Source organism: Piliocolobus tephrosceles, chromosome 16, assembly GCF_002776525.5.
Source record: "Piliocolobus tephrosceles isolate RC106 chromosome 16, ASM277652v3, whole genome shotgun sequence".
Classification (NCBI taxonomy): Eukaryota; Metazoa; Chordata; class Mammalia; order Primates; family Cercopithecidae; genus Piliocolobus; species Piliocolobus tephrosceles.
In genome coordinates this window covers 59,299,060-59,309,636 of record NC_045449.1, presented here as the reverse complement: position 1 = coordinate 59,309,636, position 10,577 = coordinate 59,299,060, and the positions used below count along the sequence as shown (strand labels likewise).

General features: G+C 42.4%; 1 protein-coding gene across 8 annotated transcripts in view; it reads left to right on the top strand.

Annotated features, from left to right (window-relative positions):
* Window positions 1-4,317, top strand: part of CEP112 (centrosomal protein 112) — a 558,138-nt gene extending 553,821 nt beyond the window's left edge. For 6 of the 8 annotated variants that reach the window (XM_023212015.3, XM_023212013.3, XM_023212018.2 and 3 more), the window contains 2 exons: window positions 2,706-2,770; window positions 3,884-4,317. In XM_023212015.3, the coding sequence (XP_023067783.2) occupies window positions 2,706-2,770; window positions 3,884-3,887 (69 nt within the window). In that variant the 3' untranslated portion in view covers window positions 3,888-4,317. The remainder of the gene's footprint in view (window positions 1-2,705; window positions 2,771-3,883) is intronic. The other 2 variants (XM_023212019.2, XM_023212021.2) reach the window with 1 other exon arrangement.
* The last annotated feature ends 6,260 nt before the right edge of the window (window positions 4,318-10,577 follow it).

Sequence of the window (10,577 nt, the reverse complement as noted above, 5' to 3'; positions counted from 1 at the left end):
AAAAAAAAAAAAAGGGGGGGGGGGGGAAGAAATGTGTGGTTCTTGATGCGGTTCATGATGTAAGAAAACTTCTAACATGTTTTGCTACATACTTCTGTATTGTTTGACTGTTTTACATATTGTTGGTATCATGAGAAAGAGTTTGTGTATTCACATTTCCAATACACTTTGAATTTTATTTTATTTTTTTCATTTTTTTGAGATGGAATTTCACTGTCACCCAGGCTGGAGTTCAGTGGTGCTATCTTGGCTCACTGCAGCCTCTGCCTCCCGAGTTTAAGCGAGTCTCCAGCCTCATCCTCTCAAGTAGCTGGGATTACAGGCGCATGCCACCATGCCCAGCTAATTTTTGTATTTGTAGTGGAGACGGGATTTTGCTATCTTGGCCAGGCTGGTCTTGAACTCCTGACCTCAAGCGATTCGCCCACCTCAGCCTCCCAAAGTGTTGGGATTACAAGCATGAGCCACCGTGCCCAGCCCACTTTGAAGTTTCAGACATATTTTTTCCTTGAAAAATTCCATGAAGGAAAGAAAGTATTTCTTTACTCCCTGTACCAAGTACTGTGCCTGGCACATAACAGGTGCTTAATAAATATATTTATGAATAAAATAAATGATATGGTTTGATGATATCCACGTTATCTATTTATAATATGTAAGATAAAATGTGGAACACATTTTAGCTGCTCCTTTTATATTCCCCTAGTAAAAAGTCTCTAATCTGATAATGAAATGTTCATAATCTCAATCCATATGCTACTGTTTCCGATTGCTTCTATGGGCTATGAAATTTGCTCACGCCTGCATATAAAAATAAGTACTGGAGGAGAATGGGAACATACAAAGGGTTAAGTAATCTTTATTTACATGAAAAGCTCCACTCCAGGTGTGGTTTACCCATGAAGTTTGTGGGTGAGCTACAGATAGTGTCAGCTAGGTAGGACCTGATGCCTTCAGAGGGGTTTTTTTTAGGAAGAGGAAAAAAAAAAAAAGAAATCTGAAAACTACCTGCAGGACTTCTATTATCATTCATATCATTTCACTGTAATAAAAGCCACTTCAGCCTCCTAAAATTGCAGGCTGACCCAGAAAGAGAGTGCTGCCAGCTGCGATAGGGCCTCAGAGTTGGCAGCTGCACGGAGGAGTCACAGGCCATACAGTGAGCAGATTTAGTTTGAAAGCACAGGTGCCTGTGTTTTTTGAGAATTGTTGGAATTCCGATTACAGAGCATGGTTGGGGGAGGGAAGTTGAATCAGTGTAATCCCTGCATCTGTCAAAATTATCAATTGTCCTATGGGTCACTTGAGCAATTGGATAAAATGAAGACGAGGGTGCCGTACAAATCAGCAAAACCAGGAGGACCACTCTGAGATGCACCCATTTAGAAAGACTGTGTTTTCTTCTCTTTCAAGCACATTTTCTGTTCTGCCAGCTGTATTCTCTTGCATAACTATGTTTCGGGATCAACCGTTGCCATGGTTTCAGTTCAGACCAAAGACACAAGAATAAACAATTCTGAAACGATCAAATACCACTGATTCTTGATTACATGAAGCCATGGTATAAGTTAGCCCCAAACCATTTATATTGGGTTGTGTAAGGTACTTTTGCATCCACGCCTGATACAGGCATCTTTAATAGTATAGAAATGAATGCTTCACAATAATCAAACGCTTTGTAAAGATCTGATTGAAGACAATATGCTAAACAACGCAGTTTCCTCCAGCCCCCTCAGAATGGTGGTCTGGCAATTGTACCTGCTATGAGCTCTGCACTAGGTGGTTTCTCTAGTTGTTTCATGTCATCCTCATAACCCTGGGAAGTAGCTGTCATTAACCCCATTTCACAGATTAGGCATCAAGAGCTTAAGTAATTTTCCTAGAGCCACAAATGGCAAGCCAGGAATTGAACCCAAGTTGGCCTAACTCCAGACAAAGCTCAGGCTCTTTCCACTATGAAGTTCTGTCTCTCCAACCTCAGGGAATCCCTAGGATGGACTAAGATTTCCAGAAAGCAGTAATTTTCTTTACACTCACTCACTCCTCCATTCATTCAACAGCTAGTGAAACCAGCTACATGCCCAGCCCTGTAAAAGAAACTGGGGTAGAGAGACAGAAAAGTCATTCTTGCCCAAGAGAAGCTCTCAGGTTTAGGGAAGACATATGAAAACAAATACCCACAAAGCAGTGTGAGAAGTACCAGTAATAGAGGGGAGGAACACAGAGCAGGGGACCACTGGCTTTGCCTGGGGCTAGGAGGCGAGGAGCAGTTGGGGAGGAGTTGAACGATTCCACAGGAGAGATGACATTTAAACCAAATGGTGGAGGATGAATAGGAGACAGACAGACAAGTGTTCCAAAGAGAGAAAATGGCCCGGGCCAAAGAGCGACGGAGTGAGAATGACATGGTGTAGAAACAGCAGTGGTGGACAGGGTGTGAGGACAGGTAAAGCCACAGTGATGGGGGCGGGCCAGATCAAAACGGCGCTGCAATGAGGAATTTGAACTTTATTCTGTCGTATCTGATGGATTTTCAATAAGGATGGGATGTGACCAAATGTAAAAACACAACATTGACATTCAACAAATCCTCTGAGTTTTATCTAGGGAATTGTCTGAATTTAAATAAAATCTTACCATACTATTTGCACAATATTGACATGTAAGCCACGTCCACCTCTTCTCACACAAGGTGTCTTTTCTAGGTTAATTTTCTGCAAAAGAGAGCCTCCATCCTTCAAGAAGAACTGACTACATACCAAGGCAGAAGGTACAGCCCATAAGCAGGTGCCTCCTGATTAGTTTGTGTTGTGGCACCTGTGAGCCTCCTCGTTTGGCCTTTGTCTTTATTAAAATGCTTGGACATAATACAAGTTTTGAAAAAGACTTGTTTTTAGTAAGTAGCATGTCTTTAAGAAGTCACCCCCTTCTCATCCCAGTGCTTAGTCTGTACTATCAGAACAAGATGAGAGAATCTGCTGGGCACGGTGGCTCACTCCTGTAATCCCAGCACTTTGGGAGGCCAAGGCAGGAGGATCACCTGAGCTCAGGAGTTCAAGACCAGCCTGGCCAACATGGTGAAACCCTGTCTCTACTAAAAATACAAAAATTAGCTAGGTGTGGTGGCACACACCTATAATCCCAGCTACTCAGGAGGCTGAGGCAGGAGAATTGCTTGAACCTGGGAGGCAGAGGTTGCAGTGAGCTGAGATCACACCACGGCATTCCAGCCTAGGCAACAGAGCAAGACTCTGTCTCGAAAAAAGAAAGATGAGAGGATCTGCAGGGGCATGGCAAGTCCAGGCCTTACCTGGACAACAGGACAAGACGTCGTCTTGACGCCCCGTGATGGAGTGAAGGAGACACAATCTTCCTTTAAGATAGAGAGATGTTGCAATGCTTGCTAGGATAGCTCACATCTTCAAAGTCCTTTCCCCTAAGGGTTTGGCGTTGTTCTCGAGACCAGAATAGATCAACAGCTCAGTGATCCAGCACTCACAGTGACTTGAGTACCCTCAGTGCTCTTTTTGGGGATGCATGAGACCTTTTGTAGTCAAAGGTTCCCAGTGACATCACTAACACAGATTGTGTTTACCTCCTGTAATTCCATCAAACGCCCTTCCTGTTTGTGCAGTGAAAGACTGAACTACTTATTTGGCTTTGAATTAAAAGGAAAGATCTTGTGGATCACACATTTTTCAAAAGATTCTGTTTGCTTGGTGTCGGTAAGATTTGATCCCTTATAGATAAGCATAAATGATGAAATTTTGATATTAAATATCCTTTTCAACCCCTATCAACTTCTCCAGAATTGGAGCTTATTTTTTGATTGACATACCTGTTAAACCTAGAGAAAGTCGTGACTGTGACTTTTGGTTTACAGGTAACTGCACAAGAGAATGCAATGGATACAATTTCCAGGCTGCACTGTGGACTTCTTCCAGCAGGTTTGAAGATTTGGATATTGTAAACTGTGAGATCAGTGGCATTTTTAAAATCCTTAAATGTAATTAAGATCATAAAAACATGCATCATTCATACGCTAGTGGGGTGGTTTTATTTGTGTCTGCCTAAGTTATTTTTTTAACATTCCTTTGTTTTTGATTTTCATATTTGTGTGCATTTGAGTATGTGCTGAGAACTGCTTATATTGGGCAAAGAAATGATTTCTTATGATACGCCTTGTTAATCCTTTTGCATAGAATTTTACTAGTTGCGTACGATCAAAATCACGTTTATAGTATCATATCAAAAATTCTGACCTGTTTACACTGTTTTCATGTTCACGTTCATATATTATTAAAATATTATTTTGTACTTATCATTTATTTCTACTTTTTATTGAACCTCATTTGCTAAAATAAATGTGACATATATATGGTATTTTTCCCCAGCAAATGCTAGCAATCTTAAATTGTACTTTGGGAAAATATACCTTATATCATGTCAACAATCAAATCCATAATTAGTGCATGAATTGGTGTTTAGGATAAAATTGCTGGATCATCTGATATCAGTCCAAGTATTTGTCTCATTGGTCTCCAGTCACGTCCTGGAACCCTAGAGGCAGAATATGGTGTGACAATTTTAGATAGCTGCTGTGGTTTTATTGTTACTTTATTGATCTGCCTTTTTATGGTTGTTGTTTTCATCATAATATCAATCGATGATCCTTAAGAAAGCCTAAACAATGTGAGGTGAGGTTATGAGGACACGACACATTGGCAAGTAGCCACAGAATATGCTTTACTTGGTCCGGTTTGCATGTGGGCACCATATGGTGTTACTTCCATGAGTGGATGGTGAAGTCTAGGTCCCTCTCCCCACCCAAATGCCCAAGAGCTGTTCTGCGATGATTGGTCAACCCATCTGCCAAGGAAATTTTGAATTGCGGCGAATGAGTGAATGGATGCTCCAAATTCTTTCGACTGCATTGTGGTGTGCGCCATGGGCATTTTGAGCTCTCTAAAAATCTGGCCCATGGGCGGGGCTGTAATACTCTGGTTTACTGTAAAAGGACGGGGCACAACGTTTATTTACACTTTTTCAAAATTCTTTTCTCTTTCCCACACCCAAGTCTGTTGTTTGCAGCGCAAGGATTAATTACCCCTTTTTGTACTATAACTGAGCCACGAAGATGATAAGGAAGTAACAGGTTTTACAGCCACTTCCAAAGCCAGGGCGAGAATTGGCATAAACAGGACTGGGCTGTGGCCATCAGTAGGAGGCCTGGGATTCTTGCACTAACTCATCTCTGTGGGGCTACTGGTAATGTTCAGATACCCCCTGACACCTCCTCCAGGAATATAAGCCTGTGACCTTTGGAAGATGAGGTTTTTCCTGCATATACAATAAATTATAGTACTGGTTTCAAGAATATTTAGGAAAAAGCAAAATCATTGCAGACGCTATTAAAATAAATGAGGATTATTGGTACTCAGACTATGATTTAGTCTGAAGGGAAAGATTCCTTCAGGATTCCTGGTAAGTCCTTCTTTCTGTACAGACCATGGAGAACAAGTTGAAGCTCACCAGATTTCATTAGTAAGGTTATTAGCTGCTTGAGGTGAAAATACTTTGTGAACTGTGTTGAATGCTGGCTTTGGAACTCCCACTCAAGACTATTTGTTTTCCATGAGTAAATATCAGTAGGTGTTTTGGAAGGTTGCCTGCCATTCTTTCTTTTCCTTATTTCAAGGGTTATGAAATTACAAACACTGGTGAACCTTTGACATTACCCAGATCCTGTTTCCCTTCTGAACCATATCATGTGTGTCTGGGAGTAAAGGGAATGAAACTTTAGGTCACTTTGATTGGATGTGATAGGAATGGATAGTTGACACTAATGTCTTTGTGAACATTCTCTGATAAAGGAAGAGAAAGAAAAATTGCATTTGGCATGTTTGAAATTCCTTACTGAGTTGAGTGGTGAGTATAGAAATGGCTACTGGGAGAAAAAAACTAGTGCTCAGGAAATAAATTATAAACACCGTGCCTTATTATAAAATCATCTAAGGTTCCATCCGTTCTTTTATCTGCTGGAAGATCAATTGTTCATCACAAGTACCTAATTTCGTTACATCTCAAGTTATCATTATTGGCTGCTGTACCGGAGTCATCCACCTGTGCTTTTTCTATTCCAACAAGTAATTGTCAGCAGGTAGTGGTTGGTAGAGGGTTTGGAACAAGCCAAGCAGAAGAAACACTCAGCAACCCCGGGTTCTTGGTGTTTGTTGTCATCCACTTACGGGATCAAGGAAGAGAAGGGCGAACAGCAAAATTAGCTATTCAGTCATCTGCGTATGTCACAATTTTGTTCAAGTCCACCATTTCTGCATCACCAAGCAGTGCGCCCTTTCAGGGGTCTGAGCTCTGATTTTGCAGCCTCCCCACTCAACAGTGAACTTCACAGAGGGCAGCCATCAGGGGCGTAATGAAGAAAACAGGAAGACTAAGAGGGAACAGAGAATGACAGACTTGCTTCTAAGACCGTACAAAAGAATTGACTGTGATTCAAGGGAAATAGCTCAGATTCAAACATTATCCTGTAATGCCACATATCAACAGAGATTTCTTCAGAAACGGGTATATGCTTGTAGTGGTAAGCAACCTCATTAAAGGCATCTGCAGAGACAGTGCAGACAGAAGGAACTGTGAGTTGGAATTAACAATTAACAGCTCTCTTATTGAAGTGCATCACCATCCATAGAAGGCAGTGGTGTTTTAGCTTTCTTTCTAAGAGTAGAAAGGAAAGGTAAAACATCAAAAATGGTGGGAGAAAAGTTTCAGAACACAAGGTCATTTTAATTCATAGTTTCCTTAAAAGAACTATCTCTTCTGAGCTTTCATATTTTGTTCAGAAAGGTCGTCTCTTTTAAGCCTTGTCATTAAAGATGGCTTGCTCTTTAAAGTGAATTATCAAAGGGTATAGAAATTGCAAGTTACTGAAACTAAAATGCATGATCAATTTTAAGTCTGCTAACTAAAACCTACTTAAAATTGGATGTGCTTTTGTCCTGGCAGCCCCTTTGATAAAACCAGAAAAAGATACATGGTTGGTCAATTCAAAGTAGGGAATGAAGATAATTAGGTAAAACTTTTTTTCAACTGATATTGAAGTGGTTCTTGGCTTTGGAGACTTGATTAGGAAGTGGTGGTATAGGCTGTAATAGTATTTGAAAAGTAAAAATGGAGGCCAGGTGCCGTGGCTCACGCTTGTAATCCCAGCACTTTGGGAGGCCGAGGTGGGCGGATCATGTGGTCAGGAGATTGAGACCATCCTGGCCAACATGGTAAAATCCTGTCTGTACTAAAAATACAAAAACTAGGTGGGCGTGGTGGCATGCACCTGTAATCCCAGCTACTCAGGAGGCTGAGGCAGGAGAATCACTTGAACCTGGGAGACAGAGGTTGCAGTGAGCCGAGATCACACCACTACACTCCAACCTGGGCGACAGAGCGAGACTCTGTCTAAAAAAAGAAAGAAAAAGAAAAGTAAAATGGAATACCCTAGATTTTGACCTGGTTAGTGTTAACATTCTTCACTATATTGTTTTAAAATCAGATCATATTATTTACTTCTCATATGGAGGAAGAGAAATGAAATTTGTAACATAAGACTGAAGGAATTTGAAAATCTGGGTTCCTCACCACTATCTAGTTCTGCTGAAAATCTCTTCTTCCAGGCATTTCAGTTTTAAACAAGGATTTCCATCAGGCAATTTTTTTTTTTTTTTTTTTTCCGAAACGGAGTTTCACTCTTGTTGCCCAGGCTGGAGTACAATGGCATGATCTTGGCTCACCCCAACCTCTGCCTCCAGGTTCAAGCAATTCTCCTGCCTCAGCCTCCCGAGTAGCCGGGACTACAGGCGTGCACCACCACACCCAGCTAATTTTGTATTTTTAGTAGAGACAGGGTTTCTCCATGTTGGTCAGGCTGGTCTCGAACTCCTGAACTCTGGTGATCCACCTGCCTCGGCCTCTCAAAGTGCAGGGATTACAGGCATGAGCCACCGCGCCAAGCCCAGGCAAATATTTTAAAACCAAAGACCCAAGATGTTGCTATGGATTCTGCTATTTTGAGAATGCTTAATCTAGACTTTAGACTAATACATATTCTTTTCTTTTCTTTCTTTCTTTTTTTTTTTTTTTTTTTGAGAGCGTCTTGCACTGTTGCTCTGTCGCCCAGGCTAGAGCACAGTGGCACAATCTCAGCTCACTGCAACCTCCGTCTTGTGGGTTCAAGTGATTCTCCTGCCTCAGCCTCCCAAGTAGCTGGGATTACAGGTGTGCGCCACCACACCCGGCTAATTTTTTTTATTTTCAGTAGAGATGGGGTTTTACTATGTTGGCCAGGCTGGTGTCAAACACATGGCCTCAAGTGGTCTGCCCACCTTGGCCTCCCAAAGTTCTGGGATTACAGGTGTGAGCCACTGTGCCTAGCCTAATTCATATTCTTCTATCATCTTTGGAAGTCTGCTACATAAAAGAGGTCGCATGGAAAATAGCTAGTTGGACAAAAAGAGTTTATCATGGAACAGAAAGAAAGGGCTACCAAGTTAGAAGCCTGATCTATTTAATTAGCTAAAATGTGGCTATGGGAGGGAAACCATTGTATCCATACCCTTTACTTTAGCTAGGAAAGGAAATTCATTCATAGGTGGAATCTAACAATTAGTTTTATTTTCTTGGGTAATTCTCTTGACCTGCCTGGCTCACTTTTCTAATCTATAACAGAAGGACATAACTGGACCAATATTTCCCAGACTCTACCATTTCAATCTTCTCATTTATTGTTTCTCAGACTAGCGTTCTGTAAGCCCTGTTCTGTAAGCTTTGTCTTGAAGTATTCAGGTGTCATATTTAGGAAATGTGGCAAAGATTCGCATTTACACCACTCACTCACTCATTCATTCACTGAATAAATAGTTGCTGATTGCCAACTGTGTGCTAGACAGCAACATGAACCACCCCAAAACTTAATGGCTTAAACAATAACTTCCTATCATCTCTCTCAGTGCTGAGGGTTCATCGGGCTCAGCTAGGCTGTTCTCACTTGGGTTTCATGCAGGTGCAGTCAGATGTTGGCTGGGGTGGCAGTCATGGGAGGCAAGGGCTCAAGCCCACAAGACCCATTCACATAGTAGGCAACTGATGCTGCCTGTTTGCTGGGGAATGGCAGCTTTGAGGAACCCTCCAGAGCCAGCCCAGCCAGAGACCAGACATGGAAGCCACCAACCCCATAAGGCCAGCACCCAGAAACTGGCAGGATCACTTCAACTGTCAAAGACCGAACCCGCCCAGAGACAAGGGCAGAGTACGTAGACCCAGCAAAGGCGAAGCATCTATTGCCATCTGTAAGCTGCCACACCCTTTGCTAAAGAAACCAATCTACCTTTCTTTTTTCTTTTTTTTTTGAGATGGAGTTTTGCCCTTGTTGCCCAGGCTGGAGTGCAATGGCACCTTCTGAGCTCACTGCAACCTCCGCCTCCTGGTTCAAGTGATTCTCCTGCCTCAGCCTCCCGAGTAGCTGGGATTACAGGGGTGCGCCACCACGCCCGGCTGATTTTGTATTTTAAGTAGAGACGGGATTTCACCATGTTGGTCAGGCAGGTCTTGAACTCCTGACCTCAGGTGATCCACCCACCTCAGCCTCTCGAAGTGCTGGGATTACAGGCCTGAGCCACCGTGCCCAGCCTACCTTTCTTTAATCTGCAATTTCCTAAAATGATGTGATTCATGGAATTATCTTTCAGCTGCTTCTGTGACTCACGTATTTTATTGTAGAGTTCTGTGAAATATTGATCAGAGAAGCCCAAACCTAAGATATTGCTTAAAAGTTCCTTCCTGTTCAAAATTTCTGTTAATCTGTGTTGCATTTCTAGAATCACAGGTCCAGCTGGGGATTTAGAAACACTTCCTGGGAAACCCTGAGTTAGAGATACTTAAGAGCGCCACGTCTTTTTATTCTGTTCTTTTAAAAGATGGAAGCAACCTTGGTTGAATTTTTTTCACCTCTCCTCTGCTTGAGGTTTGGTATGCATTACTTGTCTTAATTATATTAGCAAGTGTATTAGTAAAATGTCCCTCAAAAGCTGTACCCTGTGCTCAGGAGCCTTCTTTCGTGGAACTATCAGGCACATGGAAGGCTGTGGACCTGATAAGCCTATGAGAGGAAATTTCCTGAACCACAAAGCACTTTAAAACTATTCAACTAAGTAGAGCATAATCATCTAGATAAACAAATGAATCAGCCTTCTAATTTCCCGTTAGCTTTCTCACTTTCTCACCACCACAGCCCAGTTCTCTCTCTCCTGGCCTTTTAGCCCATCTCTTGGATCTCATTCTTCTCAGTCTGAGCCTGGGGGTGGGGGGCAGAAGGTAACTGTGTAAAGGAAGCCAGGGGCAGGGGCTGGGTGGCCCCTCTGCTCTCTTAACTCTCCACATCTTACTGAATGCCGCAGTCACCAGACGATTGGTCCAACCCTGTGATCCGCAGGTGGTTTGAAAATATCTAAATAGGCTGAGCGAGGTGGCTTGCACCTGTAATCCCAGCACTTTGGGAGGCCGAGGCGGAC